The 26,678-nt window shown below is 37.6% G+C and overlaps 1 protein-coding gene across 1 annotated transcript; it reads right to left on the bottom strand.

The window, feature by feature from the left end:
• Positions 1 to 13,229: 13,229 nt before the first annotated feature.
• LOC141845558 (gibberellin 2-beta-dioxygenase 8-like) lies at positions 13,230 to 20,349 on the bottom strand. Its single transcript, XM_074733619.1, has 2 exons — positions 19,811 to 20,349; positions 13,230 to 13,977 (listed from the first exon to the last, which is right to left on the bottom strand). The coding sequence occupies exons 1-2, from the start codon at positions 20,266 to 20,268 to the stop codon at positions 13,422 to 13,424; spliced, it is 1,014 nt and encodes a 337-aa protein (XP_074589720.1). The 5' UTR covers positions 20,269 to 20,349; the 3' UTR covers positions 13,230 to 13,421.
• Positions 20,350 to 26,678: the final 6,329 nt, after the last annotated feature.

Below are 26,678 nucleotides of genomic sequence, written 5' to 3'. Positions count from 1 at the left end.
CTTCATAATCATTATACACATGCAATTTTATCTCTTTTACTTTTCCATCTCCTTCTTTTCATTCATCTAAGGTAGTCTTATCCATAAGAGGTGAAGGAGAATCAGTCCTTAATATAAAGTCTAGATTCATGACTCCAAGAACTATCAAGAGGTTCTGTTGACATGACTTGAAGTTGGTGTCATTTAGCATAGGAATGGAATTGATATTGACAGTAATATTAACAGGATTATTGATAGCTAAAAGAGAATAATAAATAAATAGATATACTCACGTAAGTGTCAAAATAAGAATAATAATAACAAATTCAAATAAAGCTATCATATGATAAATCTCATGTCAAAACCTGGAAGTGATCATATAGTTCATTAATATTTTAATTGCGTTTGTCAAGACATAAAATTCATTAATATTTTATCTTTGGATAAAATATTAACTATATTAAGTAATATCTTGGTGTAGTAATAAAACACTGACACTAAAAACATATCAAATAATAAATCTTTCTTTGAGCTGATTTATTACTCATAAGTAAAATTTAATAATTATATATTTATTACCATAAGTGTATTTGTAGTTCTATTAAATATTAATCTTCTCATGGGACGATTAAATACTCGCATAAATTACAAGTATACAACCTTTTATATTTCAAAATAAATTAATTTTCACAAGAAATCTCATTATCTTACTTTCTTTTATTCTCTTCTATATTGCTCAACAATCAGTTCGGACGTCGCTCCCTGAAGTATCTAAAAGTTTTATCCGCTAGTCTTTTTGGTAGTGATGGTATATTATTTCAAATAATTTATCTCAAAATATATAAATATACTAATATTTAAATTAAAAAATATATCAAATTTTAAATTTTTTTATAGTTAACTCTTATTGAGTCATAAACCATATATAAATATAACCCACACTTTAAAAAGGTTATAACCAAAAGAATTAGGCTCATAAAATACAACAATGACTTGAAATCTGTTGGGCCTAAAATTCTTTGGGCTTTAAGCCTTTTTGAATTATGAAATCTAAGACATAAAATGCAACGTTTTAGATGAATACTTCTAATACCAATTATTAGAATAAAATTATCACCTGTAAATCTTAGAAAATTCATATTTAATCATTAGAAATTAATATATAAAATCTATAAAGAGTAATACCCTTATAGAATCGCACGGTTGGCTTTCTAGACCAATATGATTTCGTGAGAGATCCTTTTAGTTTTCTAAAAGGCACTCTCTCTCACGATGAGATTCAAAAGAGAATAGAAGACTTAGGGATCATAACCATTTTGTATAGAAGACTTGGAGTTTCGATTTCAGCACTCACTCAGTATCATACGCCGACTTTATATCGGCTTCGAGTCTCGGTCTCAAGTTTTGATCTCAGCAATCACTCAGCATCACGTGCCGATCCCATCTCGACCTCGAGTTTTGATCTCAACAGTCGGCATCACACGCCGATGCCATCTCGGCCTCGTGTTCTAGTTTTAACACTCACTCGGCATCATGCGCCAACCCCATATCTGTCTCGAGTCTCGACCTTAAGTTTCGGTCTCAGCACTCACTCGGCATCACGCACCGACCCCATCTTGACCTTGAGTCTCGACCTCGAATTTCTATCTCAGCACTCACTCGGCATCACACGCCAATCCCATCTCGGCTAGAGTCTCAACCTCGAGTTCCAATCTTAGCACTCGTTTGGCATCACACGCCGACCCCATCTCGGTCTCGAGTCTTGACCTCGAGTTTCGATCTCAGCACTCAGTCGGCATCACATGCTAATCCCATCTTGGTCTTGAGTCTCAAACCACGAGTTCCCATCTCAGTACTCACTCGGCATTATGCGCCGACCCCATCTCGACCTCAGGTCCCAACCTTAGAGCCTGCTTAATCTAAGGAGTCAGCCAACCCACATAATTAGGGGAGCCTAAGACTATTTCTTTCAGAAAAATAAAAAAATATCTCCAAAAGTCATGAACAATCAGAATCTTTCTAAGACTATAACAAATATTTTAGAATAATATCTTAAACGAATATTAACAACTCTATAAAAAGAGGACTCATACTCATGGGCACAGGTATGCACATATCAATCCTAATTTTTCCAAGTCATTAAACTCCTTCCTCACGCAAGACCCTAACTTGAGCATCGGAGTGGCTTGCCTGGACTTACCCTTGGCACTATTGTAACTCTCTTTTTGAGTACTTTTTAGGTCTCTTCATCTCTCTGAGTGACTATCTCCGAGGAGCTTGCATGTTAGCAATTTGTGAACTAGTGGCTTAATCATCTGCGGTGTATTGGCCAGAACAAATTGACACCGTCTGTGAACAAATTGAGTCATAACGTTGTGATGATTAACATTAGAAGAACTAATTACAATTGTAACTCCATTGGAGAAAAAAGCCATGGCAAAAAGCCTCCTTCGCCAATAGAAAATCCTAATCTTACCTCCGCTGCTTGAGGGCAACTAGAAGAGGTGATTGAAGTAGTTTTTTATGAGATCTATTTGGGTCGTCCTTGCGTTGTTGCGTGATGTGCCAACACAATGCTTCAATCTTTGATCGATCCGCTTACCTTCCCTCCTATTTCTGTTCTACTTCTTCTTGCTTCCTCTCTCCCTCGCAATCACAACAAGATTCTTCCCCTCCAATCTCTGTTCGCCTCTTTGGATGGATGTGCCCTAGCACCAAAATCTTGCAATCGTGGATAGAGAAGCCCCCTCGTCAACCCAAGTTGCCGCGTCGCCTGTAGCATCACCATCATTGCCTCCTTCTCTCCTCTGTTTGTCTGCCAAATGCCAGCCGTTGCAAGTCGCCGTCGATCGCCAACTATTGGGCCTGATCGCCTACCACCACCGCACAGAGCGGTTCAAATCCCAAGCCAATTCCTCTTCCGCACCATGCATATACTCTACCTCCTTTGCCTTTGCTAACCCTAACTGCATCATCTCCTTCACTCCACCAGGAACCCTAATGTCAATGGTTTCCACAATCCTCAAGGTTAGAGTTACCTTCCTAGCTTTTCGTCAAACCCCTTCCAAAACCCTATATTTGCCCAACATCCCCATCTCTATCACCTCTTCCTCCCTGAATCTTGTGCTCAGGCGGAAGCTACCATCTTTCTTTGCCTTTCTCTTCCTTATTCTAGCCCCAACCCTTCATGTCGATTCCACGATCGGAGACTCCTTCGCTGTTGAAGGTCGCTTCTACCCCATGGTGCCAGAGAAGAAGAGCTCCCCTTCCTCCTCTGACGCCTCCAAGTTCCCCGAGTACCAGCTTCCGTCGGTGACTTGGGGAGTCATCCAAGGTCATGAGGAGTGCTTTGTTTCCCACGTCATCATCTTCCATTACCTCAAGTCCCTCAGCATCGTCCCTGATTAACTCACTGACATCGAGCTCCCTCCCTTCCATTGTCGAGATTGAAAGGGGGCAATTGGAAGAGGAAAGAGGGCACGATGGAGACAACGACGAAGGAAGTACATCATGGATCCTAAGATGTACAATTGCCCCTTTCCGATCAACCTCATCAAGATCCATATGGACTTCCATGCCTCTGTCTCCTTCTTCATCGTCCACTTCCTCTGCCTTATGGAGTTGTTGTATTCGTTGTTCAAACCCACGTGTCGCCCCTCCTTCCATAGCTGCTCCGGCCAACCTGTATTTGTTGGTGCAGGGAGCACCAGATGACCAAACTTAAGTTTTGATAATGTCAAAAGGTTAAGTTAAGTGTGTGAAGTAATATGATAAACTGAGTGTGCAAGTGGCACAAGAAAGCCCTAGTTGCGGCTAGGCACAGGAAAACCCTAGTTGCTGCTAGGCGGTGGAAGTCCTAGCTGGAGGCTAAGTAGGAAGATCTAATTTGGAGGATTAGGTGGAAAGACCTGGTTTGGAGGACTGGGCAAGGAAGTCTTAGTCAGGAGGACTAGGTAGGAAGTTTTGGCAGATCAAGGGCACTAGATGGAAGTCTAGATAGGTCTGGAGGACTGGACGTCTAGTGGTAGAAGTACTGGGGGTCGAGGATTGAGAAGACTAAGCAAAAGTGCAACAAATCTGGAGAACTTGGTTGGCATAAGGTAAATTCTCCCGAGTAGAGTTGGTGAGGATGCATTCTCGGTAAGGGGAATAGTAAGTGTCGGTCTAACCTAGGATTTCACTAGAAACTTGAAGTCAAGACCAAACAGTTTTAAAAACTATTCACTTTCCTATTACCAGACCAAACAGTTTGAAAAACTATTCACTTTTATATTATCTTTGTATTTTGCACTAACTTGTAATGCAGGAAACGAAGGGATAAAACTTTATGTTCTAGGAGCCCTTATCTGGATCCAGGCGACCGGACATCCAGGCACCCGGATTGGTTCCTAGGTGATCGGACGTCAGCGGAATGGGCCAGTGAGGTGGTGAGGTGGCACAGTCCCAGTGGTCGGGACACCTCAGTCTTCAGGCACCCGAAAAGGTTCCAGGCGCCCGAATCTAGATAAGGCGTTGCAGAATCAAGGTTGATCCGGAACCTCCACATCAGCATATAGGCACTTGAAAAGGGATACAGGTGTCCAAAAATACCGAGTTTGCAACGTCGAAAGTGGATCGACGAGACAATGTGGAGGTACCCGAAAATACTTCTAGGCGCCCGGATCACTTAATAAAAGTAGCCTCGAGGGGAAACCCTAGAGGCATCTGATTACGACTTAACGACGATTGTCTATACGAAGAGATTCCATCCGGAATGTCGTCGTCACGTCGAGGAGTTGAATCAAAATCTACTCATCCATACTCTGTCAGAATAATTTTCAGTGCTTTACTTTTTATACTTACATTTTAGGATGGTATATTTGTTACCGATTCTACTTATTTTGTAAAGCGCTTGACTCCCTTTCATAAGAGGGGAGTTACTTAGTGGATTGCCCATCGAAAATGATCTCTGATCGCGGGCCTTGGAGTAGCAGCCTGTAGCTGTGAACCAAGTAAAACTATCGTGTACTTGTGTTATTCTCCGATGCATATTCTGTTTCACGTACACGAGTTTTACGGGTTTGTCAAAAATTATGAAAACACCCAGAAGAGCTATTCACCTCCTTTAGCGTTCCTAACGATCCTATAATTGGTATCAGAGTGAGAGGTGCTCAATCACATTGCAACCACTGATCGAGCAATTTTTTTGATTTTTTTTATTTTTTTGTGATTTTTAATCTTATTATTATTATTTTTTCGCATTGCTAATCCAAGACCAAGTCTTGGTACATCTCATTTTTTTTATTTTGTGTGATAGATTCTTATGACCCATCAGGAAGGTTACAACACTACCAGACCACCTTTGTTCTTTGAGGAGGACTTCATCTACTAGAAAGATAAAATGGAGTACCACCTCAAGACACAGGTAGATATGTGGATCGTAATCCAGACTGGATTCATAATCCCTACTGACAACGATGACCTCCCGCAGTCATGTGAAAAGTGGGATGCAACCACAAAGAGAAAAATTGAAGCCGATGCTAAGGCAACCTAGACACTCTAGTAGGAAGAACTCAACTGAGTCGGTCCGTTTATAAGTGCCAAGGATTTGTGGGACAAATTCATCGAGCTCCACGAGGGGTCTTCTGACATAAAAGTCAGCAAGCGCGACCTTCTACTCAATAAACTCTACAACATAAAGATGAAAGAAGGCGAATTCGCTAGTGGGTTACACGCGCAGATCCAGGACTTGCTCAACGAACTTCATGTAATCGGTCAACCCGTGGAAAATTGAGACATTATGAGGTACGCACTGAAAGCATTCCCTAGGAACACTTTGTGGGCATCAATGGTTGATGCGTATAAGGTCTCCAGGGACCTTTCAAAAATTAAATTAGATAAGTTATTTTCTAAATTTAAATTACACGAGCAAACTAATGCCAATCAAATCGAGAAAGGGATTGCTCTTGTTGCAGGTCAGACCAAAGAAAGGAAGTCCAGAAGGCAAGTAGAAGAAGAATCTCAAGAATCATCTGGTTCAGAAAGCAACAATGAGGTTGCTACTGAGCTAGTAACCTAGTTAAAAAATGCTGAAGAAGAAGTGCGAGATTCGAAGGTCTGAAATGAAAAAGGTGGTTCAAAAGGCTAACTCGAACAAGACACCTACAAACAAGACCGAACTCACATGTTGTGGATGCAAAGAGAAAGGGAATTTCAAGGTCAAATGCCCAAATCAAAAGAAAGAGCGTAAGACAAAGAAGAAGGTGCTTAAGGCCACTTGGGATGAGTCATCTTCAGAGGACTCAAAGGAGGAAGCTAACACAAGCTTCCTAGCACGAGAGGATCTAACAGAGACAGAGACTAAATTAGACAATGACTATAATTCAAGTCACAGATCCGTATCCAGTTCAAAAGAGCCGAATACCTCTGTAAGTATAAATAAATTATATGCTATAATTTACAATTTAACTAAGAAACTGACTAAGTCCAGTGCTCAGGTTGAATCTCTCCAAAAGGATGTAACACTCCTTAAGGAGAAAATCAACATCAGTTCGTCAACTGAAAATGTTCAAATTGGAATTTCAACTCAAGTCAAACTTGTGGAAAAAAAATTCCTAGTTGAAACTTTAGATTGACGATCTGACAAGATTATTGGAAAAGTTCACTTTGGGCTCTAAGTATCTTGACATGATGCTTGGAACTCAAAGGGCTGTGTACAACAGATCTAGGCTTGGACACAAAGCCAAATATAGATCGTATATGTCTTTGCTAAATTGACCCAAAAAATCATGAGTCCAAGCATAGGTTCCAAAGTCCAACCTGACCAATCCAATTGGACTGAACTGGTACTGGGTCCCCAATGATCAAATATACTATTTGATCAGACTTAAAAGGGGTCACGATCCAAGGAATCTAAAACCATCCATGTTAGATAGAATTGCTTATTTTTTATTTTTTACTTTTGTTTTTTTGGTACTTAGATTGAACCTAGGCTAGGTAAGAACACAAAATTTGATTAATACTTACCCAACCTAGTACCAAGGTGGGTTGAAATAATAGTATATTAGGAAAACCCAATTTAAGTGGTCAAGTGGGATAAGGAGTATCCTAATTGATTTACTTAGCTGAGTGGAACTGATCGAAATTATTTCGTCCAACCCTAGATTAGTTAGACCAAAGTTTCTTCCTAGATTATCAAAGTGTACAATTTCTTAAATCAACTTTGTCTTAGAAGGTAGTCGTTGCTTCGATAACCAAGAAGGTCCCTATGCCTCGCCATTGCCTGGAAGCTGACTCTTGAAATACACACTTAGTGAGTCAAAAGATTAAACTTGAATTTAACTCAAGGTTAATCAAATTCTTGACAATCACAATTAACTTAACTAAGATAAAAATTATAAAATCATCTCACATAACCTATAGAATTAACTGTGTGATAATTTAAAAATGGGTGAGATAAAAGCTAGGTAAGATCGATCTACTTTTTAACTCCATAATAGATCTAAACCAAGTATCTTATGTGTAGGAACACAATGATTTGGATTAATGGATGTTGGATAGTGGATGCTCCAGACATATGACTGGAGATAGATCAAAGTTCACTAAATTAAAGTTCAAAAACTTAGGATCCGTAGCCTGCGAAAACAATGGAAAACCTAAGGTAATCGGTACAGGTAACATTGAACTAGACTCAAATTTTGTGATTCGTAAAGTTCTTTTAGTCGACCAATTTGAATTCAATTTATTAAGTATTAGTCAACTATACGACTCCAGATATGTAGTTAGGTTTACTAAAACTAAGTGTATAATTAAAAACATAGAGAACCCTGAAATCATACTTAAGGGAATTAGAAAAAATAACATATATAAGATTGACCTGCCAATCTCCTCAACCAAGTGTCTATATATACAGCAAGAGGAAACCAAGTTGTTGCATAGGAGACTGGGTCACACTTATGTTAGACTCATCTCAAAGATGAGTTAAAATGACTTAGTCAAGGTCTACTCAAACTAATCCCCTTAGAAAATACAATTTGTAATGTTTGTCAACAAGGTAAACAAACTAAATCAACCCACAAAGTAACCAACCTAAATCAAACTAATTCTATACTTGAATTATTACACTTAGACCTCTTTGATTCATATGGGACTAAGTCACTAAGCGAAAACCAATACTACGAAAAGCCTAGATCCGATTTCATATCTAAATCTGTTGTATTTCTAATATCTGGAATTTTCTCTTCTGTTCTGCATTTCTGGATTCTTGAATTTGATACATTCGGTTAATACAGTAGGTGATGTTAATGTTTTGGAATGTTTAGGAGTTTTCTCAGTTCTAAAGTTTAGATTTCTTGAACTTGCAATTTTGAATTGAAATCTGAAATTGGCACGGTACAGTATCAAACGGATCTGTGTATCAGGTTTGTTTGATCTGTATGTCCTTAAAAATTGTTGCTGATATTAGCTGATTACATGTGGTAGTTAATTGATTTCTTGTAATTGATATTGGCATTGTTGAATTCTTTACTTCAGTTTAGTGCATTAGGTTCTTCCGTTTCATTGGCTGCTGTTCATTTATCAGAACTGTTTTTTATACCTTGCATTAGTTTGTTTGAGCTTTGTTTCGGCTGTTAGTTAAATGGATTTGGATAGCTAAAGTGCATGATTGTTTTCAAGTCAGACTTGTTATTTTGAGCATAAGTTGTCAAAAGAGCATTCTCTTTTCCTTGCATTTCCTTAATTGCATTTTATAATTCATTTGCTTATTTGGTTAATGTTTGATTCTTGAATTTCAATTTAGATTTTATTTGCATAATAAATTTGATTGATACTAGGGTTTGTTTGTTTGTTTTCATGCATTTTCAGTAAAATCTTGAATTTGATTTACATACCTTTGAAAAACACAAAACCCCCATCTATATTTGAAAAACCCAAAAATAACGACAATCCTAGCTTGATTCATACAAACTCTCTATTAATCCTTGGAAAATACGACTCGTGGCCCCTGTATTACATTTTCTTGTGAGTTAAGGGTTTCGATTATAAATTCTAATTTGAGGCTCATTCGTGACATCAATTGTGGGCTTATCAACACGGTCGTGTCGTGAGGCTGTTTTTGGGGGTATAAAGGCTTCATTTTCTGAAGATGAGAGGATTCTTCCCTTTGGACCTGACTTAGGGGCTGGCTGCCACCTTCACCTCATCGCCGTCATCATCTTCATTGCCACCATCGGACAGAAGTTAAGGGGATTCCCTTCTTCAATCCGGCTATCTTTCATCCACCGAGAAGTCAAGGGGATTCCCTTCTCCACTATTTCATCTCACCCGTCGCATCAACTACAAGAATTGCATTGAAGTTGGGGATTCCTTCCTTTGCCGCACCTTCTGTGGAGTTTTGTTGCTTCACATGCACCTCCGACTAGGGACATAGGGAGATTCACTTTATTTTCTATTTCTGAGCATAAATTCAATTTTGCACGTTAAATATTTGTTTAATTTCCTCTTACAATGTTTTGGATGTTAATTGTCATTAGATTTCTCTTGCTTATTTGTTGATGCACTTATTTACTTTATTGATGCACTTCTTTACTTGTTGATGCAATTTGTTATTAATACTTCCAGATTAGCAATTCTGTTTTCAATGCTTAGTGTTCTTTTCATTATTTAGATTTAGAACTTAATACAACCCCCCCATCCAATCTAAAAAGAAAATCTAAATCCCCAATTATCTAATAACTACTAGGATTACCATACACCTACTACAATCGTTGAGAGACGACTCGAGTTACCCTATACTACTTTAGTTAGGTGATTCAGTATTAATTAAGTTGATGTGCTCATTTTAGACGACAACACAACAACCATCTGATGGACTAGATCTTTGATGGATGACTCAAATCTTCTTAATTTTACATGAACGGTCCAGATTATGCCAAATTGGTTCTCTTCCTTTAGCCCTAGCTTTGAGCTCAATTTGAATCGATCTAACTTGAGTCTATAGCGCCTTGATTGCCTACAAAGACCACATTCAAATATTTAGATAAAATATCATAAATATGAGATAATTTGCATTAAAGCCCAAAAATAAATCCAACTCGTGTAATATAATATAAATGCTAATTTAACCTAACTAGAGGATTAAAATCATGAATTTATGAGCCTAAATAATGTGATAAAATAACGGTTATCATAACTATCAATTCGTAGGTCAATCTTTGATTAGTTGTAGTAGGAAACAACACTGTGTGGCTTTATCTACTACCGAAGCTGACTATGTTGCAATGGACAGGCGTGTAGCTCAATTATTATGGATGATGCATACACTAAAAGATTATGAACTTAATTATAAAAAAGTACAAGTTTTAATTGACAACATTAGTTATATTAACCTAACCAAGAATCTTACACATCATTCTAGGACTAAACATATAGAAGTTAAGCACCACTTTGTTAGAGATCATACAACAAATGGAAACATTGAACTCAAATATATTGAATCCAAGTCTAACATAGCTAACACCTTTACTAAATCTCTAATAGAAGCTAAGTTTAGTATACTTAGAAGAAGACTTGGATTAATCATGCATACTTGACTAGACCTTTGTTTTGATTCTATTTTGGACTTGTAATGACTCAGTTTGACTTGTTTGATTTGTTATTTATCTTAGTTTGACTTGTATGACTTTTATGTTGACTTGGAGTATGTTTAAGCTTCTTTATATCTATTGCATGTTTTACTTAGTCTATGTGCATATCTTACTTAGTTACCTAACTTCTTACTTGCTTAAGCTTTAATGTTCAACATGTATTTGACTGGTAGTTGATTTTATGTTTAACTATTGACTTGACTTGTTTTAACTTGACTTATTAAGTTTTTTAAAGTTCATTTCTAACTCAAGTCTATGTTATTTACTCAAGTTCATTTATTCAACTCAATTTTTTGAAGTTTATATGCATACTTACTAGCTTGCTTAAACTTACTTGTTTTTAAGCAAAGTTTCCTTTTAAACTTCAATTTTTTTTACATGCTATTTAGTTTTTGATTAAATATCTATTTTAGCAAGTAGATTAAATAGTGTTTTAAAATTATTTTCTTTTCTAGTTTTGATGTATGAAAAAGGAAAAGAGAAAATAAGAGTTGAAAGTCAAATTTAAGAAATTTTCTGAAATTAAAATTTCTGAAAGCTTAAATATGTCATATTTAGGGGAGAGTTTTAATTTTTAAGGGAGAGAATTTTGAAATTAATTTTATGTATATATGTATGACTGCATTATTTTTGATCATTTATCATACATATGCATTTTCATTTTTTTTATAAGTATTGTTTGTTTAACTAACTTTAAATTATGTTTTCGTACGATAAAAAAGGAAGAGATTATTGGTGCTTGGAGCACCACATCAAACCTAAGTTTTGATATATGGCTAAGTTTAAAGTTAGTCTTGTATTGTACTGATAAATATTATCAAGTATGCAAGTGTAGGTTACTTGACAAGAGATGAAGTCCTGGTTAAGAACTAGACAATGGCTAAGTTCTAATGGGACTAGGCAATTGAAATTGTGGTTGAGAACCAAGTAGTGGAAGTTCTAGCTAGGCTAGGCGGTGGAAGACCTGCTTGGGAACCAGGTAAGGAAATCCTAGTTCGGAACTAGGTGAAATCAAGTCTAAGGGAAGTCAGCTGGGAGTTGAAGTCTTGATAGCAAGTCAACTAGGAGTTTTAAGTCTTGGCAACTAAGTCTAGATCAATCATATGGGAGCTGAACATCAAGGTAAGGTATGTACGAGTAACGTTCATCATATTCATTACATGCAACAATTATAGGGAAATATTTTTCAATTGTTCTAGATCACCAGAAGGGAGTCTAGGCGACTGGCTAGGGATAAACTTCAAATGATGGAGTTAGGAGGTTTTAGACTATCGGAGTGAGAAGCAGGGCGACCTTGGAGTCCGAGCGACAGGAGACAACTTATAGACAATCAGAGATAACGAGATCTAAAGATCTGAAAGAGCCAATCAAGATCAAATTTGACCAAGTTTCAGGCGACTGAAGGGCTTCCAGTCGAACGGAGACCGTGGACGACATTATATATTAGATAAAAGTTACAGCCACATCAGCATCTTTTGGGTGACTGAAGAGGTTCCAGTCGACTGGAATAGTGTCATGTCAACATCGACAAGAGCTCTATAAAAGGAGGCTCAAGGCTACTGTTTGAAATGCAACTCATGCATCCTACTCTCTATCTTTCTCAAAGAAGCTTCCTTGTGCTCCGTGCTGATGTGCTACGATCCCAATACAACATTGTTCTAATCAACAACAAAGGCTAGTACTTTAATTTTTCTAGTTGTCATGTCTTGTATTATTTTGTGCTTAACCTTTGTAGATTCTTTTTAGGTTTCTTCATCTTCAGAGGCTTTATGGAAAGGAGTTAATCGAAATATGAATCATATATTATTTTATCGTGCATGTACATCTGTGCTTACTATTGGTTCAAATTCTTACATGCTTTGCTTAACATTCCATTAGATGTTGTCTGATCAATATTTTGTTAGATTTGCATGTTTGATGTGCTAAGTATTTACTTGCTAAGTAAATAGTCGAATATTGCATGCTAAGTTTGGTTTTGGATATTACAATCTTACGTGTTAAGTTCGTTACATTGTATATTTTGTTTAATTGACAGTGTTTGATTAAATTAGTATTTTAATCCCGCTGTGTACTTTGTTATTTGTTAGTTTACAATTAATCTATCACTCTGTAAAATTTATAAAATACTATTCATCCTCCTCTAGCATTAAATTAGAACCTACAACAAATAATTTTGAAATTATAAAGAAACTCATGGAGTTCATGGTTACATTTACAAAATACAAAAATATTTTTGAGTACTATGAGTATGATATTTTTTTTAATAGTTATTGGATAAGTTTCAGTTAGTAGATTATACTATACACAGTGATTTAGCGAGTGATGTTAGAGAATGAAATAGTACTCAATTGAATCATCACAATAGTTGCTTGTTGTGTAACAAAACAAAGAGCATATGAGAGCATATTAACAATTGAAGCTAACACATAGATAATTAAATTTTAAGAAAAGTATTGTGAAACACTATCCAAAGCTTTTGGAAGAAGATAATGACTCTTTGATATCTAGTTTGTCTGGAATATATAATAAGAGGTGAAAGTCATGAATTTCTTGAAAATAATGCTTAATATTTAACTCTCTATAAATAGAGGTGTAATTCCACTTTTATCATGAAACAAGTTTGCATCTCTTCAACATATAAGTTCTTTGCAACAAAAACACAAGTATTGCATCATTGAGAGTTATTTGTTGAACTCGCTCTCTCTCTTTATATTAGAGCATTCTCATGCAAGATTGAGATGGAGAAATCAAATTCTTTCTTGAATCCTCCAACATCTTTTTGTTGTAATTAATGAACCATGTGTAAACTAAATTGTCTCATGCATCTTGGGCATCAATCTTGAATCGCTTTAGCCCTACCTTTGAGCCGAAGGCCTTGATGTCTTCTTGCATTTGCATTTTGAACTCCTTATAGGTAAACTTCCTATACCCTGAGCTACTGATTGAACAACTATCGGTCGGAAAGCCAAAGTAACAAAGTGACACTCTCGCTTTGCTTTCGTTTACACTAACTCTGTGCTCTACACTCATGTACTCGTCATTACTAATCGCTTGCATTATATCCCCTAGATTAATGATGAGTGTGTTGGAGATAGGTTCAATGTCGAACCAACCATCATTTCGCCGGATTTGGAGCCCGCCGACTCCGTCTTGGTTGACGATGGACAAGATAGAGCTATCAGTGTGGGCTTCCATGGCCAAGTAATCATCTGCATTGGCGCATTTGGGATAGCGATATATTCGGAATGTGCCATCATGTTCTAACAAATAGGAAGACAACATCTTGCTATCGAGGTTTAGATTGACCGCTATAGCATCAAATATTGTTCGTGCAATGCGAGCCATGTGCCGACCATATTCATCCACCAAATTCCTACTCAAATGGAAATATAAATTATACAACAATCAGTGTTTACTTCAACAAATAAAGGGAAGAAATTGAAATATTTAGCTATGAGACATGAAAAGCAATATTAGTAACGAAATCAAACACTATGTGGTTAAGTAGAAGAAACAATACAAAGGAATAGCATAGGGAATTAAGGTGAATTTTGCAAGGATATTTAAAAAAGAAAAAGACATATATAAAGGAATTTGGCAATTTAAATTAAAATTGTCATGAGAATGATATGCATGGCTAGCAACAAGCAAATCAATAGGTTGTGATGTGGAGGTAAGTAAGGGTCCAAGTGGCATGCTCTTGACTCGGTTAATAGAGAGTCTATGTAGGAGTCCCGTAACCCGGTCAACATAGGGGGCATGTCGTATGATCCAGGACTTGATTAGTATAGATTTCATATGACATGTCAACAATCTTCAATTAACCGAGTCAATCGGCCGAGTTGATCTGACCGACCTAGCCAATCTGATTTGCTGAGCACTTTGACTTGCCGACTTGCCGAGCAGTCCAACCTCCTGGCCTATAGACCTGCCGAGGAGCCTGACCTCCTGACCTATCGACTTATCAAACAATCCGACCTCCTGACTTAACGACCACTGAATAGTCCGACCTCTCGACCTACCGAGCAATCTACCGAGAAGTTCCACCTCCCAACCTGTCGACCTACCGAGTAGTCTAACCTCTTGACACGCAAAGGGGCACAACAGTTATCATAATGCGCGAAGGGACATGATGATTATAATGGAACCCTTTAAAGAGATGTCGTGGGATTCTCTTTATGAGATGCATCTCTTGGGTTTCATATTATCAATTTACTAATAAACAATAAATTTAATACTTATATTCTTGGAGTGCCTTTAGAAATTTTCAAGTACTTTAATTTTTTCCTCTGTTAGGAACAAAGGTGTCTATCGGCATTCCCTTTGTTTGGGACATATCAAGTTTATTGGTTTATCGATCCTTGGGAGTAGTCTACCAAATCAGGTATCACGTCATCGATCCAAGTCCGGACCCAAACCTAGTCAGTTAAACCCTAGTTGGTCTACCAATCCTTGGGATTGATCTACTGATCCTACTTGGATCTGGTTCGACTTGAGTCAAGTTTGGTTCACCTTATACTTCGTCTGGTTTACGTCTGTCTGCTTCATCAGTCTTGCTTCTAGCTCTAAGTTCTTACAAGACAAGTATATACATACAAACAAACAACCTAACCTAATCCTATCAATCTATCTGACCTACTAGGCTTACCTAAGTCACATCCTATAGATCTGACCTACTAAACTTACCTCACCACCTAAGGTCACCCCCTTAGGATTTCCTTGGCCAAGCCTCCGATTACCTTGATCCACTTGGACTTCCAAGTCACTCAGTAGATTTATCACCCCTGTCAGACATCCAGTCCTATAGATCTGTCTAGACTTTTCCTTACCTAAACTCCAGATAAGATTTTTTCTTGCCTAATCTCCAGTTAGGATTTTCCCTTACTAGTCATCTGGTCAACTTTTGACCTGACTAGACTTCTCTGCTAGTCATTCGGTCAACCTGACTAACTAGACTTCACTCAAATCTAAACATTTGATCCGGTTTGTATCAATCCTTAGTCAAACTGATCAAATAAAGGTATATTGTCAAACATCAAAACCCTGGAGGCTAATTGCACCAATAGGAGGAACCTTATAGAGTAACTCCCAATGAGTCCTTTGATGTGTGTTATTCTCCGTAAGATTAACTACTCCACGTCATGAGAAGAAAGTGAGAAGACTTCAACATCATCACTCATTGGTCTAAAGTAGATCTTACAGCCACATCATCATGGTGAGATTTCTACCTAGAACAGGTTGCATAATTAATTTTCAAAAATAAAAGGACAGTGCATAAGTAGGTTTAGGTGATCCACTAAAGGGTCTTAAGAGATAAGTGAATTTCTATATATTAATTTTTTTTCCATTGTTGTTACACTAGGTTTTGATATGGCACGTTATTAGTTAATTGCAATGATAAATACAACAACAACTAAGTATTATCCCACTACGTAGGGTCAGTTATATGAATCCTTCTACATCATTGAGTTCTATCTCCTACTATATCATCATTTATATTTAAATAAATATCTTATTTTATTACTAATCAAGTCTTTTTTAATCTTCCTCTTCTTCATTTGATGTGTGTATTTATCATAATTTTACATTGTCTAATTGGAGCATTTATTAATCATCTAAGTATATATTTGTACTATCTTAAACGTGTCTCTCGAGTTTTTCTTCAATAGATGCAACTTCAACTTTCTTTCTAATGCTCTCATTTTTTTACTCTATCCATCCTCTTATATCCACATATCCATCTTAATATCTTTTTCTCTACAACACTTATCTTCTGCTCATGTGCTTGAGTTATAGGCCAACATTTAGCATTATATAATATAGTAGGTTTAATCATCATTTTGTAGAACTTCTCTTTAAGTTTTACAAGTACTTTATGATCACATAAAACACTCAATGTCATTATCTATTTCAACCATCTTACTTGTATTTTATATAAGACATTTTTCTCAATCCCTTCATCATCTTGTAAAAATGATACTAAATACTTAAAGCTCTCAGTTCTAAATAACTCATCATCTCTTATCTTAACAATTGTCTCATGATGTCTAATATTGCTAAACTTAAATTTCATATATTTTATCTTTACTCTACTAAGCCAAAACCTTTCACTTCTAGTGTTTTTCGCCAAAATTCTAATTTAATATTTATTTTTTTAAGTGTATCATCTACCAAAATAATATTATCTGCAAACAATATACACCACGGTAATGTATCTTGAATGTGTCAAGTGAGTTCGTCCATGATTAATGTAAAAAGATAAGACTTAAAGTTGATCCTTCATGTAATTCTATCTTTATTAGAAATACTTCAGTTAATCTGTTTGAAGTCTTCACTCTGATTGTTACATCCTTATACATATCCTTAATTAGTTCAATATATACTATGCTAACACCTTTTTTCTAAAATTCTCTATATAATTTCTTTTAAGACTCTATCATAAGTTTTTTCTAAGTCAATGAATATCATATGTAGATCTTGCTTTTGCTTCCAATATTTTTCAATTAGTTGCCTAAGAAGATGTATAACTTCTATAGTTGACCTTCCAAGCATAAACCTAAATTGATTTTCAGTCACTGTAGTCTCCTTCCTTATTTTTTTTCTATTACTTTTTTTCAAAGTTTCATAACATGACTCATTAATTTAATACCCCTATAGTTTACACAATTTTATACGTCTCTCTTATTCTTATTCATGGTATAATCCAAATTAATTTTTAGTTACCGTGGTCTCCTTCCTTAATCTAAATAAATTGATAAGATAAATATAATTTAAAAAGTTGTTAACATTTGTTAGTGATACTCCTGTAATAATTTGTTATTATTAGAGGTGGTCGGTTGGGTCGGGCCTAGAAATGAAGGAGTTGGGCTCAATATGTGGGCCCAAGGAGAAGTTAAGTCTGAAAAACTTAACATGTTTAACGCTCGGACTCGAAATCAGAAGATGCTCAAGAATCGAAGTCGGAATAGAGAGATGTTTGAGAATCGGGCTCGAAGTTGTATAAGTGCTCAACCTTCGAATTTGGTGCTCAGGGAGTGGGTCCAAACCCAAATGGTGCTCAACTTCAAAGTCTAGTATTCGGGAATTAATTTATAGTTTCAATTAAGCTATTAAAATTAATAAATTAGCCCTTTCAATAATTAATAATTAATTAAATTTATAGAATTAACCTGATTTCCTAATACTAAAAATGTAATTAATCAATACATTCAATTAAGTCGTAGACTATCAATTAAATTATTTAATTAAATAGGTATTAATTATTTAATGAGTTATTAAATTAATTAATTTATTTTAAATAAGTAGTCGATTGAAATAATATTTAGTTGTGTGTTGATTATTAATAACTTTTGTTCAAAATTCTCAAACAATCCTAAACTTCTCGGGGGATATCGTTGTACTCCTTCAAATGGGTCTAAGTAGGTCAAAGATTTGGCATGATGGTAGTAAATGCGAAAGATCTAGAGGGGAGATCCAATAGAGAATTCATAATAGGTTAAGGTCAAATGAATACCTAATAGATGAGAAAGATCTAGAGGAAAAGTCTTCTCGACAGATGAATAGTCCCTGTAGGTTGAAAACAATCAAATATCTTATACGAAAGAAATCTAAGGAGACTAATAATAATGAAATAGTTGATTGATAGTGATGGACTTCACTTTATAAATTCTGCACAAAAACGCCTCAAAAATAGAATAACAAATATAATATCTACAGTAGTGTATTGCAATTCTGAACTCTTCATAACAATTTACGAGTTCATAGGTCGTAATATAGAAATTAACAAACTCGAATATATTCGATATTTTTTTAGCCAAATTTAATTCATAATATTTATTCAATTGTTCACAAATTGCTCGTAAATCGAATTCAAATTAAATTCTAACTATTTTTACATAATTTTAATTTAATATGTATAAATTAAGGTTCGAATAATTTGAACTGAACTGAAATTTAAGTCATTTTGAATTATAATTCAATTCTACTCCATATCAAAGTTCAAACAATTAGAACCAATCTCGGGTTCAAATTTTATTTCGAATCGAACTTGAGACAAAATTATTTATATTTTCGAGTTTCGAATATCACATATATTTTTTGAACTGGAACTCAAATATCAAAATTTCATATTATTTAGCTTGATTTGATTCGTTTGCACCCCTAATAATCAGTTTTGGTTTAAAATATACGATAATTAGTAGTTTGATTCAACAAGATCTCAATCAACTATTAGCCATCAATCAATTTTGCTTAAGACATTTTGAAACATCTAAGATGTGGCGGAGGCCATAGGGGTCATGTTGCAGATCCACAATTCGATTAACGTGGATCTTGTTCAGTCTGACTTAAGATGGAGTTCGAATGAAGTCAACCTCACTTACGACGAACTCAAGTTTGGTCGGACTAGCTCTTCTGAGTTCGACTTCACTCAATCATGCCCAGGGCTTTATCAAAGCACTTAGGTCAAGTCAGTCAATTCATGGTTGAACTCCGATCGAGTCAATCAACTCATGGCCAAATTCGAATCAAGTCAGTCGACTCATGGTCGAGCTCGACTTGAGTCAGCTCAAGTCACATCTAGGTTAAGTTCAAATCAGTCGTATCTAAGATCAAGCTCGAATGTAATAGGGCAGTTACAATAGCGCCGACTATAAAAAAGTTGCATTTTTTGGTGAAGAGAAAAGAAAGAATCTAAATTACCTTTTTCACTCGTTATATAAGATAGCAGGATATTAGAAATTGATGTTTTTCACTTCTCTATTATTTTTCACTCTAACTCCCATTCAGAATTTAATTTAAGCGTCGAAGGGATCTTGCCGAGGCATGTCTTAACCTCCCTTCTAACTCTTTTTCAAGTTCTTGACCTTGTATTACTTTGTCGATAGTTGTTGACCTAATAATTATCGACTCGATAAAAATCGACTCAACATAAGTCGATCTGAAAAGAATCGATCTGACGTGCATCTGACCTATAGAAAGAGCTCGACCACGGATACATTAAGGAGTAACCTATCCCCTGATCTCAAACCGAATCAATATATATACCTTTTGGTAAATTCTAAAGTTGAGTGCATCTTTAGTTACTTAGATATGCCTTTAAACAGTCTAGAAATTTATATGCCTTGAAAAAAAAAGCAACTTAAGGAAAAAAATTAACCATTATCTTTTTAAAACTAATAGTGCAATTAAGAGGCAGCGTTGCGCACCGGAAAGTCTCAAATCCGTCGAAATCAACGGCGGAGCTGTCGGAGCGTAGATGGGCGAGGGGGATATGGAGGCCCTCCACCCAGTTGAGCTCCTTGAGGCGGAGGTTCCCCGCCGGCGTGCCCCAGAAGTAGTCGATGCCGGGGCAGGCGAACCGCGCGGCCTTGGCGTCGAAGGGGAGCGCTAGGAGACGGCGCGCCTCCGCCTCGATCTCCGCCTTCAACACCTCCGGGATCCCGTGGTTGACCAGCCGGAACAACCCCCACTCGCGGCACGCCTCCCCCAGCGCGGCCGCGTCGAGGCGTTGCAGGTCGATCGCCACGACGTCGACGGGGGAGATCGCCCTCGGCGGCGGCGGCGGCGGAGGGGCGCCGGCCGCGGTCGCATTGCATCGGAGAAAGAAGGGCGGGTAGGAGACGAGCTCGTGCGCCGGCGCTGGGTCCTGCTCGGACGACGCCATGGAGAAGTCGAGAAGAGAATGAGAGGACGCGTACGGGAATTCGGAAACGGTGGCATTATTACGATTTTGGCGATGCCAGGAATCTGATTCCATTGGCCTGCCGACGACGCCAATTTGGCAACTTTTGTCCTCTTTTTTCCGCTTGGGACGGGGAGCATCACTGCTGCTGACGTGGCTGCTTTATTAGAGCATCCGTAACGTTGTGGCGTTATAACACCTTTAACCAATGTTCGATTGGGTCCACTGAATACGTGTTGAGTGGTGGTCGACCAGTGGTCGATCACCATATGATGGTCGACTACGTGGTCCACCACTTACACTATGCAGCCTCTACGAACGCGTTAACATTAAAAAAATAAAAATAAAAAGTACGGGTCCACCTATTAACGCGTTCAGAACTCTGAACGCGTTCAATACCTCACTCCTCTCTCACTCCTCCCTCACTCTTCCACGTCCTTCCTTCGCTACTCTACATCTGCTATTAACGCCTGATTAACAGCGCGTTGCGGATGCTCTTATAAGTTTTAACTTTATTCGACCAAGAATCATATCCAATATTTTCGTATCATATCGTTACCTGATGTAATGTGAGTTAGGCATCTTATTTATCCATATCATTTTAAAAATATATATAATAATAAAAATAATATCGAATGATAATTGACGAAGATGAAATATAATATTTTATTTATATATTTTTGATGACTATTTTGCACCGAAAGTAAATTGTCTTATGCCTTGTCGGAGAGAGAGAATCAAGTAGTTAGCATAGGTGCCTACACTTGTACCTTGGAAATAGAGAGGAATCAAAGGACAAGAAGGATGCTACATGCCAACCAACTTCCCTATCATGGTACATGATAAATCTAAAAATATCTGCTGGATTCTTAGCCTAGCTCAGGCCTGTGATGGGGAAGGTTGGCTAGCTCAAGGGTCCTCCATAGAGAAAGTTTGTGTCAGATGAAAATGAATTGAGTTGTCCACATTAAAGTAGTTTGTCTCATTTGAGATGCTTTGCGGTTATAAGTGGATGAGAGGGTGCTTTCGAGATAGTCAAACTCATTGAGTTTGTTTGATTATCTAAACTAAAATTATTTATCAATAGTTATTGTAGATTGAACAAGATTGGACGTTGGCGATTGCAAATAGATTAGTATATGTTACATCTACTTCTATGGGATGGTGGTAGATCGCGCTCCTACAAGCATAGTGATGCTTAAACAAGTATATATGAGTGTATTGGTGACTAATAGATGAGTGTGGATTGCACGTGGTTCTCAAACTTGAGATTGTTGCAATTATCTATTTTAGAGATCAACACACTTTCACCTTTGATGGTACCCGAGTAATTTCCTGATGGGTCAGTCTTGTTCCTCAATCGACTAGGCTAGGTATCTGGCCGGCTAAGCTTGACGCAATGCCCGAGTATCAAACCCAATGCCCGAATACCGTGCTCCACATCCAACAGGCTAGGCTCGACATCAAACCGATTAGGCTCGATGTTCGAGCATCAAGCTCGACTACCGAGCACTAGCCTCGATGCTCGAGCACCAAGCTTGATGCCAAGCATCAGACTCTATGCCCGAGCACCAAGCTTGATATCTAACTGACTAGGCTTGATGCTTGAGCACCAACCTTGATGCCCAAGCACCAGGCTCGACATCCAACTGGCCAGGCTCGATGCCAGAGCACTAGGCTCGACATTCAACTAGCCAAGCTCGACACTCGAGCACCATGCTTGATGCCCAAGCACCAGACTCGACCTCTCCAACTAACCAGTAACATTCGAACACTAGGCTCAAGGTTCAAACATCGAGCTCGACATCTAAGCACCATATTTCTCAGGCATAGGTGGTTAATGATTAGATATTAGCTTTCTAAACACCCGGCTTCAGTATTCAATATTCAAGTATCAATGCTCTAAGCACCACGTTTCTTAAGCATAAGTGATCAGTGCTCAGGTATTAGTTTTGTTAACATATGACCCTAGTGTTCGAATATAGATTCTCCGAGCACAATGCGTCCCAAACACGGGTAGTTAGTGCTTGGATATGGATCCTCAAGCATATAGACTCAGTATTCAGACCTAGCTCTCTAATCATCTAGCGGTGGTACATGGCATGATGTGATAAATCTACAAGTGCACGATTGCCATCAAGTAATAAAATATAGATCCCATATGTACTGTAAATCGAGTATCAATCAGAATTACGAAGCTAGAACAATCGAAATTACAAGAATCATGAGAGAAAGAAAACATATTAAGAAAGTAGGAGAGGTTTTAGGAGGAAATCAATTTTGGAGAGAATTTTAGGATTTCGATTTCGCCATGATGATTGTTAACGTTCTAAATATTATTCATTCTCTTACCTCAATATTGATACGCATGAAGGTGACCTATCTTGAGATGATTGGTATAGACTTTTAGAATTATACCAGTGTATCTACCCAAATGTGGCGTCTACTTTCAAGGTAGTCTTACTAAAACGATCGCTCTCTTAGGGAGGCTCCTATTACGATGCCCCACAATTCTGTAGGTGATATCTCCTATATCGTGATGCCGAATCGGGATAAACCCATTAAGCTCTGTGATAGCCAATGGTGCCTTTGTGGGGGGGTTTTTAATTACTTTCATAAACAACCCTCACGTCTCTATTTTTATGGCTTAGAGAGTTGAGTTTACCTTTCGATCCTTCCTAGTATCCCGTGGGATATGAAAATGCACGGTTAGTATCATAATCATGTATGCACAATAAAGTCGGATCATGGATCAATAAATCATGCGATGAAGAAAGATAAATAGATATGAAAAATAGCATTAACAATACATTGGGTTACTCCCTCATCTTAGAATTTAAAGTATTACTCCATGGAGATGGAGTCACAACCAAAAGATAAAGAAGAAAACTTTCTACAACTCAAATCAAAGAGACAAGAGGAGAGAAAGTTTAGTCGTGCGCCGATCGTTATTTTCGAAAGAACTCCAAGCTCAATGATGGATAGAAACTCCAATGGCTCTCCTAGGGTTTTCTATCACTTGGAAACACCTCCTTGGGGAAGGGGAGAACCTCCAAATCCCAAATTATTCAAACAAGAGCTCCATGGGTTCTTTTGTAACCTCCAAAGCCTCCAAAGTATTCCAAATTCATTGACGCTTTTCTAAATTATCAGGGTGCCACCACTTGCCACAAAATGACTTTTATGGGCTTTAAAACTGGGCTTTTATGTGTTATACTCTAAACAAACTTCTATCTTTGAATTATCTTCGATTTGATATATTGTATATCCCGTGGTTCAACCCGAGTCAAAGAGTATAACCTCTGCAAGTTTGCTTTACAGTTTCGCATCAACAACCCCAACTGCTGTCTGGAGTCCACCCTACTACAGATAAACTGAATATGCTGATCGCTAGCCTGTGTCGACTTGATTTTCTCTACTATAGGTGACTGCGCCATCATACAAATCAACACTCCTCGCTGAGTTTGGCCAAGCTCCACCAATCCCAATTCAGAAAACTATCGAATCAAATCAGTAACTGTCATCCATTGACTAGCCAGAATCTCACGAGATTTCTGGCTTAGTGCATCAGCTACCACGTTAGCTTTCCCTGGGTGATAGTTAATAATACAATCATAGTCCTTCAGATATTTCATCCAACGTCTCTGTCTGAGGTTAAGCTCCTTCTAAGTGAACAGATACTTCAAACTCTTATGATTGATGAAGATCTCGAAAGTAACTCCGTACAAATAATGTCGCCAAATCTTCAAAGTGAAGATAATAGCTGCAAACTCTAAATCATGAACATGGTAGTTGTTCTCATGGTCTTTCAGCTAACGAGAAGCTCAACACCACGCCCAATCCTTAGAATGACGCACCGGTATAAAGTGTGAATCCATCTTCACCAAAAGGAATCACCAATATTGAGGCACTAGCTCACTAACCGCTGCTTAAGCTCTTGGAAGCTAGTTTCACAAGCCTCTGACCAAATGAACTTCGTCCCCTTTTTGGTCAGACAAGTCAGCGGTGTAGCAATACGAGGGAAACTCTCTACAAATCTCCAATAACATCCAGTCAAATCAAGAAAACTATGAACCTCCTAAATTGTCTTTAGCTGCTCCCAACTAGTAATAGTCTCTATCTTCTAATGATCAACAGAAATACCTCTGCTAGATACAGCATGTCCTAGAAATCCCACAGAAGATAACCATAAATCACATTTGCTGAATTTTGCATACAGTTGCTCATGACGTAATGTCTCTAATATAATGCGAAGATGCTGCTCATGCTCCTCCTCAGAACGAGAATATATCAAAATATCATCAATAAAGACAATAACGAACCGATCCAAATACTCCAAGAATATCTGATTCATCAGATCCATAAATACGGTCGGAGCATTGGTGAGACTGAACGGTGTCACCAAAAACTCATAATGACCGTATCAAGTACGGAATGCTATCTTCTGTACATCCTCGTCTCGTACTGTAAGCTGATGATAATCAGATCTCAAGTCAATCTTAGAGTATACGCAGGAGTCCTTCAGCCGATCAAATAAATCATCAATACGCGGCAAAGGGTATTTGTTCTTAATCGTAAGCACATTTAATTAATGGTAATCAATGCACAACCTCATAAATCCGTCCTTCTTCCTCATAAATAGGACTAGGGCTCCCCATGATGATACACTAGGACGAATGAATCTCCGGTCCAATAACTCTTGCAATTGTATCTTAAGTTCCTCCAACTCCTTCGGTGTCATACGATACGGGGCCTTAGACACCGGTGTCGAGCCTAGAATCACCTCCATAGTAAATTGTACTTGCCTAGGAGGTGGCAAACCAGGAACCTCGTCTGGAAACACATCCTGATAATCGCGGACGATAGGAACATCGGATAGACGAGAAGCACTATCTTCCTCTGTTTGCTTCAAAAATAGTAAATAACTTCGGCACCCCACCGTCTAACATTTTCTGAGCTTGTATAGCAAAAATGAGAGATACTCTATCATTCCGAGTATCAATGAATTCCCAAGCGGGTTGATCTGGAGGTCGGAAGGTAACCACTCTAGTTCGACAATCCACTGTAGCATGATAAATGGCTATAACCAATCCATACCCAGAATAATATTAAACTCCACCATATCCAACACCTGAAGATCCACCGTAAAGGTATGACCGTCAAAATCTAACGGATATCCCTTGATCTCCTGATTGGTAATCAACACTTCACATGAAGGTAAATTTCTAGAAAATGAATAAAATATACAAGATATTTTACTTACAATTGCTTGGAGAGAACATGTCGCTGTCTGTCCCATCTCACAATCTGGATCGAATAAACCAAAATATGATGAAAAATCCAAACGAAATAATATGGACTTTGCAACTTAGGACTTAACTTAACATACTCTGATACCAATAAAATTGTCACGTCCTGAGAGACGGCTGTCCAAAAAATTTTGGCAGCATCTCCCCTGTAACAATTCAACTTTCTTGAATACATTTAACATAAGGCCCACACTGCCACAATCCACATACCACAAAGTATATAAAAATACTAAACTATAAGAATAAAGGCTAACACGGCCACATGCATCTATTATAACAACCACAACAACAAATCAATCCACATATGCATACCAACAAGGTATGATCACCAACAACATATCAACTACGTACCAACGAAAATCCCAAAGCATATCAATATGCATCACAACAAAACAAATGACAAACCCACAAGCAACGATAATGGAAATTTTCGCAGCAGAATTATAACATGATCCAAGTCCACACAAACATGAACGTAATTCCAAATCACAGATACGCACAAAAACTCCACAAGTCCATGAATAACGATCACAGATCCAAATACAATCCAAAAATCATACGAAGTAAAACAACAAAATAACTTCTCCTGCTGTGAGATAGGGGCAGTCTAGCAGAAGTCCAAGCTTCAAGACAACATCCCTATCTGCTACCTAGGGAGAGAAAGAAAGGAAATCTCAGGGTCTGGGTGGTGAGTATAAAATACTCAGTGGATACTAGATAGAAGCACACAACATATATATAAACATGGATATCAAAGATATACAGTCTTCCACAATGATACTTAGTGAAGATGACCAATAATGCTACATAACCAGTAATAGGTATCATGCAAATTTAACCAATGCATGTAATGTCACACAATGCAACAATCATATATCAAAAAAGTGCAACAACCACACACAAAGATACTGTAAATAAACTACCAACAAATGCAGTAAAATAAACTACCCGCAAATGCATGCATATATGCAACACACATCACAGGCAACATGCATGGTCACTGTCTACACTTAACACCCCCAGACACTCACACAATGAACTGGGGCGCACGATAAGACAACTGCATACACCCCAACAACAGAC

This window comes from Curcuma longa, chromosome 14 (genome assembly GCF_044706935.1).
Source record: "Curcuma longa cultivar G26 ecotype Majalengka, Jawa Barat chromosome 14, ITB_CL_G26_1.1, whole genome shotgun sequence".
Taxonomy (NCBI): domain Eukaryota; kingdom Viridiplantae; phylum Streptophyta; class Magnoliopsida; order Zingiberales; family Zingiberaceae; genus Curcuma; species Curcuma longa.
Note: the sequence above shows the minus strand (reverse complement) of the source record. Positions and strands in the feature narration are given on the sequence as shown.